The 18356-nt window shown below is 50.3% G+C and overlaps 1 protein-coding gene across 1 annotated transcript; it reads left to right on the top strand.

The window, feature by feature from the left end:
- The first annotated feature begins 7763 nt into the window (after window positions 1-7763).
- SRXN1 (sulfiredoxin 1) lies at window positions 7764-14670 on the top strand. Its single transcript, XM_032607068.1, has 2 exons — window positions 7764-8064; window positions 12321-14670. The coding sequence occupies exons 1-2, from the start codon at window positions 7855-7857 to the stop codon at window positions 12522-12524; spliced, it is 414 nt and encodes a 137-aa protein (XP_032462959.1). The 5' UTR covers window positions 7764-7854; the 3' UTR covers window positions 12525-14670.
- Window positions 14671-18356: the final 3686 nt, after the last annotated feature.

The following is an 18356-nucleotide window of genomic DNA, read 5'->3' as shown; positions in this document are numbered from 1 at the left end:
CCCCTTCCCTGTTTGAATGCTTCAATGACTTCCCACTGTGTGTGGGAGGTGGGGGAGAGGAACCAGCTTTCAAAGACCTACCTGATCTCTTTCCATCACTCCAGCTGAACCTTCAGCCATGAGCCCCTTTGCTCTTTGAGTTCCAGCCACCTCTGTTTAGCAATTTTGCTCCCTCCTACCACAGGGGCTTTGCATAAGCTGCTCTCACCACCAGTAACATACTCCATTTGCACTGCCATTACCACCACTGTTGACTAGTTATTGCCTTTTCATCTTTCATGTCTCAGCTGGATGATCACTTCCCCAAGGACCACATGATCTTGGTTCACAGCACTTACCATCAATGCACACTTTCCCTTTAATCAGTGTGATTATTTGGTTATTCTCTGCCTCCTCCATTAGATTAAAGCTTCATGAGAAAGGGACTGACAGTGTCTTTTTACTTATCATTAAATTTCCTGGGTCTAGTGCAGTACCTAGTCAATAGCAGATAACCAGTAATTATTTTTTTAATGAACTACACACATTTAAGTCATAATAACGGTGGCTTATGCCTAAAAAAAAAAGTCTTTGTCCCTCATAGCCATAGATGATTGGTTCAGATGTGAGCATCTGACTAGAACTTGGAAATTTCCTCTCTCCCTCTCTGAGTCATAAGACCTGTAACTTGAGAGCTGTGGCTCAGATTGCTAGCTACTACTTATCAGCATACATTCTCTCCCTCCTTATAAGAGAACTCCATTGTTAGCTGAGCACATTGCCACATTGAATGAAGACTACATATCCCAGCTGCCCTTGCAGTCAGTGGTGGCCATGTGACCAAATTCTGGTCAATGACATGCAAGGGAAAGTGTTATGTGGAACTTCTGAGACAGCGCCCTAAAAAGGAGGGGGTTATATCTTTGCCTTTCCATTTCTCCACCTTCTTCCAGGCTGGCACTTCAGCAGCAGTCTTGAACCAGGAGGTGATGCTGAGAATAAACACCTTACTCTAAAATGATGGAGTTGACAGAAAGGGCCTGTGCCCCTAGTGACGGTGGAGCAGTCACCCCAGCCCTGGACTTCCTACTTCCAGCTTCTCTTTCATGAGAGGGAACACATTAGGGTGTTTTAAGCCTCTCTTGTCAGGCTTCTCTTACTAAAAGCCAAATATAATCCCTGTTGACAGCCACGTTTCTGTTATGGGGAGGTAGTCCCTTCGCCAAGCGACAGAAAAAAGTCTCTGAACCCACTTTTCCCTGAGGCCCAGCTTCACCCCACAGTCAAGGGCACAACCAAGTATTCCATTTTCATTAAGCTAATTCACGTTGGCTTTCTTCACCTGCAAGCAAGGGTCTGGGCAAATACCTTGAGACTAGTCTAGAAGTGCAAACACAAAGAGACCTGCGAGATCTATTATTAATTTAAAATGTAATCAAACAGCTCATATTTATTGAGCTCTTACTCTGTGCTGGGCACTGTTCTAAGGACTTTATCTACATCACCTCTTTTCATTCTCTCAACAACTCTACAAATTAGGTGCCATTATGATGGCCATTTTGAAGGTTAAGAAACCAAGGCACAGACAGGTGCCTGGCCCAAGGTCACATGTCTAATAAGATGTGTGTAATTTTATTTTATTTTATTTTATTTTATTTTTTGCGGTACGCAGGCCTCTAACTGTTGTGGCCTCTCCCGCTGCCGAGCACAGGCTCCGGACGCGCAGGCTTTGCGGCCATGGCTCACGCGCCCAGCCGCTCCGCGGCATGTGGGATCTTCCCGGACCGGGGCACGAACCCGCGTCCCCTGCATCGGCAGGCGGACTCTCAACCACTGCGCCACCAGGAAGCCCGTAATTTTAACCCAGGCAAGGTGCAGAACTATTGGGGATGACCCATGAAATTCCCCCTTTGCCTTAGTTTTGGCTCACCAGTAGCAAAGGCTTGAGTGCACATGGTTTATTTTGGAGGTGATTCCAGGAAGCAGGAGTGAGGGGGCAAGAAGAATGAGACAGAGGGTGTGTCAGGGGGGTTGTTGCTGCAGCAATGGGGCTAGGTACTGCTATTCTCTGAGAAGGGTCCAGAAAGGTCCAAATGGTCTGGCATGCTTCTCACAATTTTCCACCTATGACAATAGAAGACTGGCTTTTATTCACCAGCTCCTGTCCCCATCAGCCAACACCTCTGGGAGACTCCCACAGGGATGGAAAATATGGAAGACACTGCAAGCTTGAGCTGGGAAGCCAGCGGTGCTAGGTGAGTCTGGGTTTGCATGGACCTTCCCACCACAACTTCAGTTGAAATCAAAGGTGGGCCAAGGGGCTGTGCCACTGACACTCAGGTCTTTGCTCTGCCCTTTCCTTATCGACAAAGCTCACATGTGTTCAGACATCCACCCATCACTTAACCCATCCGGGGCCTCAAAGGAGGCTGACCCCAGGGGTGTGGCTGATTGGTCTCCTCCAAGCCAATCACAGTCATCCCAGTGGAAGACAGGTTCCAGCACCCATACTTAAGCAGCTCGGAACATGGTATGTTCCTGGAGAATATTATTAAGCCCGGGTAGTCATGTGATTCGAGCTAGCTCAGTCAGACCAAAGAGAAAAGCTTTAATTCCATATCGCTATGGGAAAGGTTCTCTCTCTCTTCTCCTGGATGTGAACTGCTATAGACTAAATGTTTATGTCCCCCTAAAATTCATAGGTTGAAGACTAATATCCAACGTGATGGCATTTGGAGGTAGGACTTTGGGGAGGTGATTAGGTCATAAGGATGGAGCTCTCATGAATAGGATCAGTGCCCTTATAAGAAGAGACCCCAGAGAGCTCTCTCACCCCTTCCACTGTGTGAGAACACAGCAAGAAGATGGCCATCTATGAACCATGAAGTGGGCTCTCTCCAGATACCAAATCTGCCAGCACCTTGATCTCAGACTTCCAGCCTGTAGAATTGTGATAAATAAATGTTTGTTGTTTAAGCCAGCCAGTCTAAGGTATTTTGTTATAGCAGTCTGAGCTGACTGACAGAAACAAAGAAGGAGGCTGCCCCAGTTGGCACTGGCAGTCGTCTTGTGATTATGAGGAGAAGCAGTTAAAGTGTGAAGCCACCTCAAGACCCCAAGGAGAAGCTCAGCAGGTACCAAAGCTGCAGAAGAAAAAGGCAAACTTTCTGCATAAAATAAGAACAGGAACTTAGTGATTGGTAGACAGGAAAAAGAAGAGATGGAGGAGAAAACAGAAAGTGAGAATGGGACCAAGCAACATGGCAGAATTCTGTAAGCCAAGCTGTAGAAACGGACAAGAGCATTTTAGGGGTAGAGAGATATAAGATTTAATGTTCCTTTTGTGGCACAGAAATCCTTTCCTCTTTCCAAACACTCAGGAAAGTCCTCTGCATACCTGATTACCTGATGTATAAGATTCTTTGTCTAAAATGAAAGGGAAGGGGAAGAGTAGGGAGCCCAGGAGCAGAACGGGGAGAGCAGGTAACTAGGGCCTTTGGTTGCAAACCACAAACATGGACTCTGGCTGGTTTGGACAGAAAAGGCATTTATCGATGTCCTGCCCCTTATTCCCTCGGGCCACCTCTGAAGCAGGAAGCTTCCTCCGGGTCCTCAGGTGCTTGCTCAGTCCGAGTACAGAGCAGCCCATAAATGGCAAAGGCTTAACATCCTGAGGCCACCCTCAACCAGTGAGGGACAGGAGTCAGTGGATAAGCCCCCCTGTCGGTCAGAGGGATGATTCTGATGCGTGATGCTTCCTCTCAGAGTCTCCAGCAAGAGGAAGCCCCACTTAACCACCATGTTAACCTGCTCATCAGAATCCCCTGTACTGGCATTTCTCCCTTCCCCAGTCCTTCCTGGGATCACTGCCTACAGCAGACTGTCTTCCAAAGACGGTCACAACAATATCTCCCTTGTGGAAACAAGCTCTTTTAGAACCGTGCTACTCCTCCCATCAAGAGATGGAATCTCTGTACCTTCCCTTGAGCCTGGTGGGGGGGAGTGGTGGTGTTGTGACAGCTCCCACAAACAGAATGCCACAGAAATGATGCCAATATGACTTCCAAGACTAGACTGGAAAAGGCCATGAAGCTTCCGCCAGGTTCTCTTGTGACACTCATTCTTGGAAGCCAGCTGCCATGCTATGAGCAAGCCCAGGGCACATGGAGAGGCCCCGTGGAAGTGTTCTGGCTGATAGGCAGGATGGTCCAATGCATGTGTAAGTGGAGTCACCTCCAGATGATTCCAGCCCCAGCCGTCAAGTCACCCCCACCTATCGAGTCACCTCCCAGCTGATGGCCCAGACGTTTCAGAGAAGAGACAACCAGTCCCCACTGTGCCCTGTTTGAATAACTGACCCACAGAATCTGTGAGGATAATAAAATGGTTGTTTTATGTCACTACATTTTGGATCAGTTTATGTTGCAGTGATAATAACTAGAGCAGCTCCCAAATATAACTACCTGCACACAAGCCCTAGTCTCAGGGCCTACTTTTAGGAGAATTCAAACTAAAACAAAAGGATATTGTGTAGATCCCAGGATTTCTCCAGCTTCCAGTCCCAGGCTTACATTAGCCTCAGTGGAAGGTACCTCATCTTAATCCCAACACGAGGCTTACATCTCCATCTCATTGGTTTAGGGACAAATGGGCCGATATAATAGAACCGCTGACTGGGCAGGTCCGCTTTCCCCTCAATTCTCCCCCTCCATGGGGTCTGCCCAAGAACCATACAGGAAAACTAGGTTGTAGCACAAGGCCTTGCCAGTTCTGTTCAGGGATCAGAGGCCATGAACTTCAGGGGAGGGTAAACCCTCTTGAGCACAGAGGTGGATGCCAATTAAGCTAAGCCAATCAGGGTAATTCCACTCCCCTTGCCAGGGATTGGTTTAGGCATGGAAATGTGATATAATCTTGCCAATGAGACATGAGGAAAAGGCTCCTGGGCAGGGGGGTGGGGAGGTAGGGGATGGTTACTAAAGCTTTCTTCACTCTTAAAAAGAGGCACAAAGGGATGTCGATGTCCTAACTTCCACCTTTGAAAGCTGTTGTATGTGATGCTTGGAGCTACAGCTACCATCTTGGGACCATGAGGGGCAAGGCTGAGGATAAAAACCAGAATATGGAGGATGATGGTACAAAACGCTGGAAAGAACCTGACATTGTTCAACTACCTCTTCACCAATCTTGGATATGTCTACCTCCAGACATCTTAATTATGTGAAAATACAAGTCTTCTTAATGCTTAAGCCATTTTGAGTTGAATCATAGGTCTCTCAATATACAGAATTTGTTGCCAGGAGTGGGGGTCTCACTGGGCATACCACGATGAGAGATTCAGGACAAATCTCCATTTTTCCATCCTAGAAGCTGTTCCCCCTGCCTCTTCTTACTTTCTGAAATTAGGAAGTGGTTCTAAGAGGGACAATCTCCCTCTTGATGAAATTCTCTAATTCTCAATAATTCTGGGACTGAGGTGTGGGTGTTAGCTCTACATCCTGAAACAAAGTATGGTTTAGGTGCTCAGAGGGGTTATATTGTGGAACTGCAGAAAGAGTAAGGTTCAAGTCAAATTCATAATGGCCTCAGCGTTCCAAGGTTTGCAAGAGATTAAAAACCCAACATGAATGATCTTCAACAGCAAAATGGGGTATTGCACAATTCACAGAGCACTTATTATGTGCTTCTTCCCAAATCACACTCAACAACTTTACCCCATTTTGCAGAGGCTTCAGAAAGCGTCCGCAACTGACCAGTGCAACAGCCACCCAGCCCGCGCCCAGGGATAACTTCTCTGGTTTTTCTCCAGCTGAGAAGGCGAGTATGCATTCCCCATGCATGTGACAACCAGGGTGAGAAGAACCACCAAACCAGACTTGCCTGTCTTCAACCAGGTCTGGGGCTGTGCCACCTCCCCGCTTTTGCTCAAGCTGTTTAGCTGGAATATCCCTCCTATCTACCTTTTATTCAGCACGTTTTATATGCCAGGTACCTTTCTAAACACTTTATGTGTTATTCTCATTTACTCTCCCTGGCAATTGAGAGAAGAAACCGAGGCACAAAGAAATTGAGTACCCCACCACACACACACACACACACACACACACACACACACACACACACGTCACACAGCTAGTTGGTGATGCAGCCAGGATTTAAATCCATGCCATTCAAGTGACTCCAGATCCTGTACCCTAAACCATCACCTGCTCCTTCCCTCTCACTCTCCAGGACCAAGCCATTTTCCAGTGTGAATACCACCCCTCCAGGGAACCTTTCCTGGTGCTCTCAGTCAACACGGCCTCTTCTTCAGCACTCTGGGTGTCTGTAATGAAACCAGTCACCTTACTTTTTTTTTTTTTTGGCCTCACAGCGCAGCATGTAGGATCTTAGTTCCCTGACCAGGGATCGAACCCACGCCCCTTGCATTGGAACCGCAGAGTCTTAACCACTGGAAGGCCAGGAAAGTACCCCAGTCACCTTCCTTGATTACCACTATGTAAGCACTGATTTACCCCCAACCCTGCCCTCTATCAGCCATTATCTCTGAGTGTCCTCACAATCTCCTCACAACCATTTTACAGAAGGCTGATGCTCAGAGAGGTTAAGGAACTTGCCTGAGACCACACAGCTAGTGAGTGGCCAGATGGGATCTGAACCCAGGTCAATCTGTGCCAAAGCCGTAATGGTGCCATAGATGCTGATAAACACCTGAGATTTAAACCAGGAGCCTACCTTCCTCTGGCTCCAGAGGACACTGGGTGCTGAACCTGGGCTCAAGGGGATGGAGAGTTTTAAACAGAAGAGTGGGGATGGCAATCAGCATGTTTGGACCTAAGTCATCACCACCACCCCTTGCACCTTTGATGTCCTCATCTGTAAGCAGGTGTTTAGTGGCCTGGGACTCTGAGCTCAGATAATCTTTCATTTTCAGCGGCCCTATCTTGGACAAGTGCTTCAACAATCACACCTACTTCCTAGTGGCGCTGTGAGGATACAACGAGACTATTATTGTGGAACTCCAGGGCAGTGCCCACACACTGTCAACATGATTCCAAAAGGCTCCTTGTTACAGTTACTTTTGCTAAACCGAGGCAACCAGCCGTGGGTAGAGAGAGCACTCTGGAGCCTGACTGCCTGGATTTGAACCCTGGTTCAGCCACTTACTAGCTCCATGACCTTGGGTAAATCACTTAAAAAAAAAAAACCTCGCTGTGCCTCAGTTTCCTCATCTGTAAAATGGGAATAATAATCATACCTAGCTTGTAGGGTTGTTTTGAGGTTTAAATAAGTTAATGTACATGCAGTGTTTAGAACAGTGCCTGACACAGCACCAGATTCAGCAGATTCGTAGTATTTCGAATGTCATTGGTATTATCACCACCTCCACGACTATTACCGCTAGGGATCCAAAGGCTGGGCAGCCAAGAGCCAGGTTTTGCCGACTCACCCTCGCTGGGCAGGTCCAGCCCCCGCCAACCCTTGTCCCCGCCCCCGCCCCCGCCCCCCGTGACCCTGAGTTAACCCCGAACTGTGCGCCACCCGCGCCCCTCCCGCCCCACGACCTGCAGACTCACCCTGAGTCAGCCTTCCCCGGCGCTTCCACTCCCGGGACGCCGCGCGGCAAAGGGGAGGAGGCGAGGCGCCCCCCAGCGGAGAGCCAGAGCTCCGCACGCATCCCGCAACGCCAGGAAAGCCGAGCGAAGGTCCCGCAGGGGCGCTCGGGGTGGGCCAGACCACTGTGGGGCCAGGGGAGAGAGGCGCTGTGTGGCTGTGCCCCCCGCCGCCCGCGCGGAATGGTACGGCCCGGCCGGGGTTAAAGACCTGAGAGTAGGCGGCGCGTCCCGAGACCGCGCAGGCGGCGGCGGCTGCGTGATGGGTCTTCGCGCGGGAGGAGCCCTGGGCAGAGCCGGAGCTGGCCGAAGGGCGCCCGAGGGAGCTGGGCAGAGCGGCGGCGTGCAGGGAGGCAGCATCCACTCGGGCTGTATCACCGCGGTGCACAACGTGCCTCTCAGCGTGCTCATCCGGCCGCTGCCGTCTGTGCTGGACCCAGCCAAGGTGCAGAGCCTCGTGGACACGATTCGGGTGAGGCCCGGGGGAAGCCGGCCACTGGGAGGGCTTCGAAGGAGGGAGGTCGCGCTGGACACGAGATGGGACTGGTTCAGTCTCAGCTGGAGCACGGCATTCGCTGTGTGACCTTGAGCAAGTGGCTGGGCCTCTCTGGGCCTCTATTTAGTCATTGAGCAGGGAGATTGGAGATGATTAAAATAACGATCCTGATTCCTATATAGTACCTGGAGTGGCCAGGAGCTGTTTTAAGTGCCTGAGCTTCTTCATGCCAACCCTATGAGGTAGATACTACTACTGTTCCTCTTACAGACGAGGAAATGAGACACAGAGGATTCAAGCACCTTGTCCAAGGTCAGGCACTTCAGAAAGTGGCACAGCCTGTCCCCCGTGCCCAGATGCATGGCCACCACCTTATCCTGAGATAACCTATGTGGTCACTTCAGGCAGTGGCAGTGGGATTGGGGGTGTCCTGGCTGCTGGGAGGGCCTTGTTTGAACTGGAACTGGGGAGGACGGAGTCAGCTGCATCACAGAGAGGGTGCTCAAGAAGGCTGGGGTGATGCTGGCAGAAAATTTGGGGGAAGGAGGGGACATATGTGTCAGGTTAGGCCTGCATGGCATCTTGTCCCCCTCCCCCAGACCCTTGGAAGGTGGTCATGTGTGACCTACCAAACACCTCTACTGCTAGCCCGATTGTCTTTCAGTTCTAGAGTTTACACTGCTGTTCCCACTGCCTGGAACTGCTTCCCAGGTAGCCACAGGGCTTGCTCCCTCGTTTGGGTCAGGTGCCCGCTTCCCATCAGCCCAGGCCTCTATAGCTCTCCCCCTAACCTGAGGTATTTCTCCTTGAAGCACTTATGTCCACCTGAGTTATATTCTACATTTGTTTGTGTTTTACTGTCTCTCCTCCCCGTCTCATGCGAACTCCACAGGAGCAGGGATTTTGTCCTGTCTTGACTGTTTCCATAACACTAGCACGGTGCCTGGCTGTCTGTGATGGATCTGGCCAGGGATGCACTCTCCCACTCCTGGGCCTTTGCACAAGCTTTTCCCCTGCCAGTAAAACTCGTTCATCTCCTTACTGTTTCTGACTCCTTCTTGCTCTTCCTGTCAGTGTCAGTGTCTTCCCTGACAGCCCCTGCTGGGTTAGGGGCCTCCTGTGGGCCCCCAGCCACCTGCATGCCCACCAGCATACCTCTGATCCTACTGGCTTGTAATTGCCTCAGACACCTGTCTTCCAAGCCAGAACGATATGCTCTGTATTAGTTTTCAATGGCTACTGTAACAAACACCAGAAACGTAGTGGCTTAAAACAAAGACAGGTTTTATTATTTTATAGTTCTATAGTTCAGAACCAAAATGGGTCTCGCTAGGCTCAAATCAAGATATCAGTGGGGCTGCATTCTTTTCCGGAGGCTCTAGGGGAGAATCCCTTTCCTTGTCTTTCCCAGCTTCTAGAGGCCACCCACATTTTCAGCTCATGACCTCTCTCCTCCGTCTTCAAAGCCAGCAACATCAGACCTCCTCTTGTTCCTCTCTCTTCCACCTTTAAGGTCTCTGGTGATTGCATTTGGCCTGTCTGGATAACCCAGGATAATCTCCCCATCTCAAGCTCCTTAACTTAATTCCATCTGCAAAGTTCCTATGCCATGTGAGTAACATATTCACAGGCTCCAGGGATTAGGACATGGACATCTTTGGGGACCGTTATTCTGCCCATCCATCGTCACACCTCTGGTGCCAGCACAAGGCCTACCTGGCACAGCTGCCTCTCTCTGCTGCTCCACTGCCGGGCAAGCTGTGCTCCGCGCCTCACTTGCATCAGCTCCCTGACTTCATTAGCAGCCTGTAGGGTGTCTGTTCCCATCTTGCAGATGAGGAACAATGCCCAATGTCAAGGGTGCTTGCTTACCACCCCTGCCCACACTCCCCCCACCCCCTACCCCACTGCTCTGGGTAGGAGCTGAGATTCAAATTCAGGTGTGCCTGGTTCAATAGCCCCAGCTTACAACTGCTGGGTCTTACTGCTTGAAAATCATTTCGAGGATAAATGGAATAATGAATCCATCGAAGCAGCCTAATAAGAGACTACCCGAGAGCCCGTGGTGGGAGGTCTTCTAGCAGCTCACACTTAATCCGGTCTCCCCCCTACCCCATCCCTCCCTGCCCCAGCCTTTCCCTATATAGAGGACTACCCATTCTCCATCTAGATGCTCAGGCCCATAACAGGAAGTCAACTCATATTCTCCTCCTTCTCTTCTCCTCACATTCACCTCTCCCCCGGGATCTTCCCCCTAAACATGTCCCAAACCTGTCTACCTCTCCCTGACCCCCTCCATGCCCTCACCCAGGACAGCCACTTCTGGTGAATACCTGCTGAGGCCTCGCCTCTGTCTTCCCTGCTTTTGCCTTTGTCCACTTCACCAAGCCTGCTTTCCCAGGACAACTTTCTAGAATGTTCTTCAGATCATGTCACTCTCCTCCAGGGCCTAAGAGGTATAAACTTTCAGTTATAAAGTAAATGAGTCATGGGTATGAAATGTACAGTGTGGGGAATACAGTCAATAACTACGTAGTATCTTTGTGTAGTGACAGATGATTAACTAGACTTAATCATGGTGATCGTTTTGAAATGTATAGAAATATCCAATCACTGTGTACCAGGAACTAACATAGTATTATAGGTCAATTATATTTCAAAAACAAATAAACAAACAAACTCTTTGGAAAAGAGACCAGCTTTGTGATTGACTGGGGGGGGGAGGGGGGTGGGGAGAGGGAGAAGTGTGTGAAGGTGGTCAAAAGGTACTAACTTCTGGGCTTCCCTGGTGGCGCAGTGGTTGAGAGTCCACCTGCCGATGCAGGGGACACGGGTTCCTGCCCCGGTCTGGGAAGATCCTACATGCCGCGGAGCGGCTGGGCCCGTGAGCCATGGCCACTGAGCCGGCGCGTCCGGAGCCTGTGCTCCGCAACGGGAGAGGCCACAACAGTGAGAGGCCCACGTACCACAAAAAAAAAAAAAAAAAAAGGTACTAACTTCTGTTATAAGATAAATAAGCATTAGGGATGTAATGTACAACATGATAAACATAATGAACACTGCTGTACATTATATATGAAAGTTGTTGAGAGAGTAAAATCCTAAGCGTTTTCATCACAAGGAAAACATTTTTTTTCCATTTCTTTAATTTTGTATCTATATGAGATGACGGGTGTTCACTAAACTTACTGTAGTCATCACTTCATGATGTTTGTAAGTCAGATCATTTATGTTGTACACCTGAAGCTTATATAGTGCTGTATGTTGATTATATCTCAATAAAACTAGAAGAAAAAAATAAGATAAATAAAACGCTCCAGGGCCTACCCCCTGCTACCTTTCTGACCTCTTCTACTTCTCAATCCCCCAAGTCCACTCTGTTCGCACTGGCCTCCTTGCCATTGCCTGCAATACAGTGAGCCTGTTCTGGCCTCAGACCTTTTGCATTTGCTGTTCGCTCTGCCTGGAATGCCCTTCCCACGGCTAATACACAGTGTGTATTATTGAGCACATTCCATGTGCCAAGTGTTGTTTGAAGCAGTTTATGTCTATTAACTCACTAAACCCAACAGTTCTATGAGGTGGGTGTGTCATCTTCATCCCCATTTGATGGATCGGGCAACTGAGGCACAAATATGAATTGCCAAAGGTCACAGAGCAATTAAGTGGCAGACCTGAGATTTGAACCTGGCAGTCAGGCTCTTTCTTTAAATGACTCCCCCTCTCTATCTTCCCCAGGGGACTGCTCTGTGTTCAGGTCTCTGCTCCACTGTCAACTCTGAGAGGCCTTGTGGACCCCCATCCCTGTCATGTCAACCTGCGTTACTGTCTTCATAGCATTTATCACTCCAACATTCACTTCTCCATTCCATCAGCCCCACTAGACCAAAGTCCCATGAAGGCAGGGGCTGTGTCTGTACCTTATTCCCAGAGTCTAGAACAGTGACAGATAATATACATGTGGTCTGATGAATGGTTAACAACCTGGGGGAGCCCTGATTTGTAGCATCTGCCCACTTCCCTGGTGTAAATACTCTCACTGTGGCTGATTTTCATGCTACCAAGGTTTTGTCAACCAACTCACAGTTGCCTCTGTGTAACAGTTGCCTCTCACAAGCCAGCACGAGCCAGCGTGAGCACCTGGAGGAGCTCAGCCCAGGTTAATAAAGTCTGCTTTGCAAACTGTCCAGCACTGTGCCACGCTCATTCACCTTGCACCCTCTTCTCTCCAGGAGGATCCAGACAGCGTGCCCCCCATCGACGTCCTCTGGATCAAAGGGGCTCAGGGTGGTGACTACTTCTACTCCTTTGGGGGCTGCCACCGCTATGCAGCCTACCAGCAGCTGCAGCGAGAAACCATCCCTGCCAAGCTTGTCCAGTCCACCCTCTCGGACCTAAGGGTGTACCTGGGTGCTTCCACGCCAGACTTGCAGTAACAGCCTCCTTGGCACCTACCACCACTGCCACGAACCCGGAAGACGCACCTGGCCTCCAGTGGGCTGAGCCATGCGAAGGTGTAGCAGGGGTGCATTGTCTTTGTGCCTGGGGGGCAGGTCTAACTCGAAGCACCCTCTTTCTTAGCTGCAAGACCTTGGATTCATGACTGAACAGTGTGGGAGCCCCACTTCGCACCTCGGGGAGAATGGGTCGTGTGTTTGCTCTTGAGGGATTATTGAGAGGGTGAGATGAGAAAGGTGATGGGCTTGGAGAGTCACGTGCTGCTGGCTCCAGATTCCCAAGGACAAGGATCCTTTTGCATTTCTGTCTCTATATATCATATCGTGTGAATACATTCATCTGCAAGTAAAGGAAAGCCTAGGTTCCAGTGGCTTAAACACAGAGAAGTTTGTTTTTCCACATAGCATGAATTCCGGAGACAGTTGGCTAATGGTATTGGTTTAACAACTCAGCAAAGTTATGGCACACGTCTCTGGGATCCTTTCGGCCTTTCCCACATTGCATGTCACTTCATGGTCACAGGATGGCTGCTGTACCTCCAGCAATCATGACTGTGTTCAAGGAAGAGCGGAGTTGGGGAGGAAGAAGGGCCCAGCCAGCTGGACCTGTCAACTTCTATCATAAAGTCAGGCCTTTTTCAGAGGCCTGTTTCCTGCTCTGTTCCCCTGTGTATTTCTACTTAGGTCTTCTTGGCCCAAACCAGGTACAGTTGCCACCCCTAGCTGCAAAGAAAGCTAAGATGGCAGGAACACAGCTGTCACAGTTTAGTAAATCAATCATATCCCATCTCCTAGAACTGGCACACTGCCTCCTAAATAATATTGGAATCCCCTTAACAAGAGAGAAGTGAGGAATTGTGTATCAGTTAGCCATTGCTGTGCAACAAACCATTCCAGAACTTGGCAGCTAAAAACAAGTTGTTTATTTGCCTAAAATTCTTTGGGTTGGCAATTTGGGCTGGGCTCATCTGGGCAGTTCTGCTGATCTTGCTTGGGGTCACTCGTGGGGTTGTATGCAATCAGCTGTCACCCCAGATGGGGCTGGATGGTCTCGGATAGCCTGACTCACTTGTCTGGCAGTAGGTAGGCTATTGGCTGGGTGACTTGGTTCTCCTCCATGTGTCCTCTCCAGCAGGTTAGTTCAGGCTTATTTTCATGATATCATCAGGGCTCAAAGAGAGAGGGAGAGGGAGGGAGGTGTGTGTGTGTGGAGGGAGGGGAAGAGGAAGGGGGAGAGAGAGGAGAAGCTCCAAGGCTTTTTTGAGTTTTAGGTCAGAATTGGTACAATGTCACTTCTGCTAAGTCCTTCTGGTCAGAGCACATCAAAAGTTTTGCTTAGATTCAAGGGATGGGGAAACAGACTACACCTCTTGGAGAAACTACAAAGGATTCATGGCATTTTTCTCCACCTATCACAGATGACTTTGGATAAGCAAATAACAGTGTTTCTTTCTCACTGTTCCTTTCTCTCTTGTACAGATCCTTGCTCTGTCCAGGCTGAGGTCACTAAGACACTAGACACTGTCCTGACCCTGCAGAGGGAAGGAAGTGATGGGGCAGTGGGTGGTCTCTCCCGGGGCTGGGCCCACTCTAGGAGGGGCATCTCTCATCATCTGTACTGGTGGGTTAGGGGGAATGGGTAGGCCAGGTGGGACGTTCCAAAGGGACTTCTGAAATCCTAGAGTCCTGGGGGGAAGGGAAGAGATAGGGGAAGGGTGCAGAGTGAGGCGGGCCTTGCTCTCACTGCCCTGCTAAGGGAACTAGGTCACTTGCTGTTTTCAAGCTTCAGTTTCTCCTGCTCAGTAATAAAGACAACAGCTTTCCCACCCATTCTCTGTCCCAGGGAAAGATGACTGAGGTGACCAATGGAATTTAAAAGGTATGTAGTCATAAATGCAGTGTGATATCCTGGATTGGATCTTGAAAAAACAACAACAAAAGGACCTTAATGGAAAAACTGGAAATCTGAATGAGGTCTGGATTTTAGATAATTTTACGAATGTTGACATTGGGGTAGGCTGGGTGCAGAGTGTATGGGAACTATCTGTACTATATTTGCAACTTTTCTGTAAATTGAAAATCATTCCCAAATAAAAATTTATTTAATAAAAAGGGAGGCATAATTGCTTTAGACCAATGGTTCAGGCTCTCAGACGGGTTTGCTAAGCACCGATGGCTGGACCATACCCCCAGAGTTGCTGATTCAGAAGGTCTGGGATGGAGCCTGAGAATTTGCTTTCCTGCCAAATTCCCAGGTGATGCTGATGCTGCTGTTGAGGGACCGCAAGGTGAGAACCACTGATCTAGATAGCATCAATTATTTTCAAATACGGTGACAGCCCCCTTCACCTCCAATGGAGAAGAAAGAGCTGGGTCCCAGGAGATCCACGTTCTGGAACCAGCTTGTGCACCAATTCCATATGAAATTGGACAGGCCCTTCCCTGGCGCTTTTCCCAAGCCGTCTAATGGACTTTACCCCTGAGGTTTGTAGTGAGGGTGAGGAAGCTGAGGGCATGCTTTGTAAGCCGCTGTCATGAGGTGCCACTGTTTCATGTAAGACACCTGCACCCACTGAGGTAGAGTAGCACAGTGGTTACCCCTTCTTGAAAGGACTTTCCCTTCATACAGGTAAGGCCCAAGGAGGCAGCGCTAGGCATACTGCTAGGCACTGGGAGGAGGCTGCACAACTCACTTGGAGCGGGAGCGATTGTCGTTCTTAAGGAAGAGGAGCTGGGTTTTGAAGGGTGAAACCTGCTGGTTGCTCTCCGTGGAGGCTGAGAGCTGCATTTCCCACTTAGGCCAGCAGGTGGTGCTGCTTTCTGGCCTGCCCGAGCTAGGCTGGGCCTCCAGCCCACTGAGCAACTGCTGTGGGAAGGGGATGGATGGAAGGTGTCTGGCTGTGAGGGATGCCCATCAGCGGCCCAGAGAAGCCAGGGCTTCAGGTAGGAGAAGGAGACCTGGCTGGGAGTTTGGAGTTTCAGGTTTACTTACCTGTCCAATCTTGCTCTGTGGCCTTGTACACATCATGACCTCTCCAGGCCTGTCTTAGGACTAGGGTCTCTACGCTGGGTGGTGTGCTGTGTCAAATTGTCTCAAGCTCAGCAAAGGCGGCACCTCCTCCAAGAAGCTTCCAGATCCTCCAGGCTGAGCTACATGCCTCCTCTGGGGTCCCCCTGATCCAAAAGTGTGTCCCCTCCCCAAACAAACTACTGCCCCGGGGAACTTGCGTCCAGTGAAAGGCAGTGTGTAGGGACCCCTTATTTCCCTTACTGCCCTGGGACCAACCCTTTCACCACGGTAGACTTTTTTAACGTTTCATTTTCACAAGTTATATGTGCATACATTCACCTTTTAAACATTAAGATAGCAAAATGCTAAATAATTAAATATTAACAAAATAAAATATGAGAAGCAAGCAGAAGCCCACCATGAGTCCTAGTGCCTCCCTACTCTTGTCAATGTTCATGAATTTGGTGTATACCCTTCCAGACCTTTTTCTGACTTAGTTGCTTGTGTGTGCGTATAAGTAAGGAATGTTTTCTTTTTTTACTTTCTTTTGCAGATCACATTTCTTCCCTGGTGATGCACCTTACCATCCACCCCATTAGTGCCTCTGCTCTTCTCCCAGAGTATCCCTCATTCTGGTCGCTTCCTCAGAGGGGCCTTCCTGACCACACTGTCTAAAACAGCCCCCTCCCCCATCATTTTATCGCTGCACTGTTTTATTTTTTTCATGGCATTTATCTCACTCCCTGCAATTGTCTTCTGTTTCTGTTTATGACTCTCTCGTCCACTAGAACGTAAGTTCTCGAGGCAGGACCTGATCTGTCTTATGACAGTAGGCCCAGTGCCAAGAACCACCTGACACATAGCAGTTATTCAATAACTGTGTTAAATGAATAAATTCCACATAGGTCTAGCTCATTCTTTGAATTGCTGCATGGCATGCCAGGGTCTGTATATAACCATGTATTAGTCATTCTCCTGTTAATGGCCATTTACGGGGTTACTGTTATTTGCTGCTGTGAACACCTTCTGCCATCAACTCTGTGCTCACTCAACTGTGTACGTAGGAGTGGGACCGTCTAGCCGGTGCACAGGCGCTGGCAAATCGCTCTCCAGATTGGCTGTTCCAAGTGCTTTTCCCAGAGTTTGGGGGGCAGCTTTCCGTCCCTGCACTCCAGCCGGTGCTTCTTAACCTGTTTTGGGTCATGAACACAGTTGAGAATCTGAAAGAAATCCGTGAGCCCTTTCTCCAGAAAGACACACACACACAAATCTTTCGGGCAATTTCTGGGGATTCGATGGCCTCATCCCCCAGGGGGCCCTGTATCGAATGGTTAGGATCCGAATTGTCTCATCGTATGGACAGGAATGCTGAGGCACGCGCAGATGGGGGTATGAATGAATTAATACATGGGATCAGTTTTATGAGGGTAAAGTGGTCAGACCCTGATCTGTCTCCAGTCAGAAAAAAACACCTGTCTTGGAGAGGGTGGGCGCGTGCAGCCCTACTCTACCCTCGACCAGGGGGCCCCCAAGGATGAGCTCCAGAGGCTCCCTGGGCTAGGTCTGGGCGGCTCCACCTGTCAGCCCTGGCGAAAGGTAGGCCAAGTCTGGCATCCAGGGTCAAAGCTGGGAACCAGGGAGAGGCCTTGACTGCCTTGGTCCGCATAGGGGCTGCAAGGCATCCCTCCCTGCCTCCCAGACAAGCCACATTTGCTTCCATGTTCCCAGGCAGCCTCTGGGGTTCGCATCCCGACTCCAGATCTTCTGTCGAGCAGGAACATAGGGAGTGCTCATTACAGAAAGGCCACCACCACCACCATCATCATACCATCATCATCACTTCCGTACCGGATGCAGTCGTCCCGACAGGTGGATAGGGAGGAAATTATCTTCCCTGTTGGACAGATGGGTAAACTGAGGCCCGAAGCGTAGCAGCGACCTGCCGCAGAGGCCTGGCGAGCGCAGCCGGGTTAATCGGCCGCACACACGGACCCCCCGCCGGCCCATCCGACCCGCCCTCCCCGGCGGCCCCTTCCCCGGGCCTGACCCCCCGGCGCTGCCTGACAGATGACCTCAGCTGCCGCCAATCCATTGGTTCCAGCTCCCAGGGGGAGCGCAGAACAAAGCGCGCTTTGTGGTGGGGCCGTCCCCTCCCCCGGCGCGCTGCCGCCGGGACCCCCTCCGGAACTCCGCGCGACGCCCCCCGGCCGACAGCCGTGTAATGTCTTCCAGGCCGCGCGGCTCCTTCCAGAGCCCCGGAGCCGGGCTCTCCTCCCCCGCGGGGGCTCCCCGGACGGCGGGATCTGGGGGCGCCCCCAGCGGGAGGTTGTGCGGGCCGCCGACCTGTCCCCCGGGGAGGGAGCGGGGGGGGGGGGGGGCAGGAGGCACCGGCGCCAGTGGTCCCAGGTGTGGGCGCGGGGCAGGTGCTACCACCTGACAATCTTAGAGCTACAGCATGGGGTGGAAAATGCTGGTGACGGTGTTACTATTATTGTTGTTGCTGCCATTACTATTATTGTTATTATTTTGTGGTTGTGAGGGGGAATCACTTTCGACAGACCTCCGTTTGAATCTTGGCTTTAACACCTGCTGGCCATGGGACCTTGGTGAGCACGTTCACCTCGCAGAACGACAGCAATAGTAGCCAACATTTCTTGAGCACCTACTGTGTGCCAGACCCTACTAAAGGCTTAAAGGCTTTATTGAACTCGTTTAATCCTCACAGCAAACTTAGGAGGGAGGAGTTATCACACCCCTTTTACAGAGAAGGGAACCCTGGCTCCAGTTGTCCTAGAGACAAA

The sequence above is a fragment of the Phocoena sinus genome, chromosome 15, assembly GCF_008692025.1.
Source record: "Phocoena sinus isolate mPhoSin1 chromosome 15, mPhoSin1.pri, whole genome shotgun sequence".
In the NCBI taxonomy this organism is placed as follows: Eukaryota; Metazoa; Chordata; class Mammalia; order Artiodactyla; family Phocoenidae; genus Phocoena; species Phocoena sinus.
The sequence above is the reverse complement of the archived record's forward strand: the minus strand, read 5'-3'. Positions and strand labels throughout refer to the sequence as shown.

Coding starts and splice junctions, on each gene's coding strand:
- SRXN1 (XM_032607068.1), top strand. CDS start 7,855: ATGGGTCTTCGCGCGGGAGGAGCCCTGGGCAGAGCCGGAGCTGGCCGA. Junction 8,065..12,320: donor GCCTCGTGGACACGATTCGG/GTGAGGCCCGGG, acceptor TCTTCTCTCCAG/GAGGATCCAGACAGCGTGCC.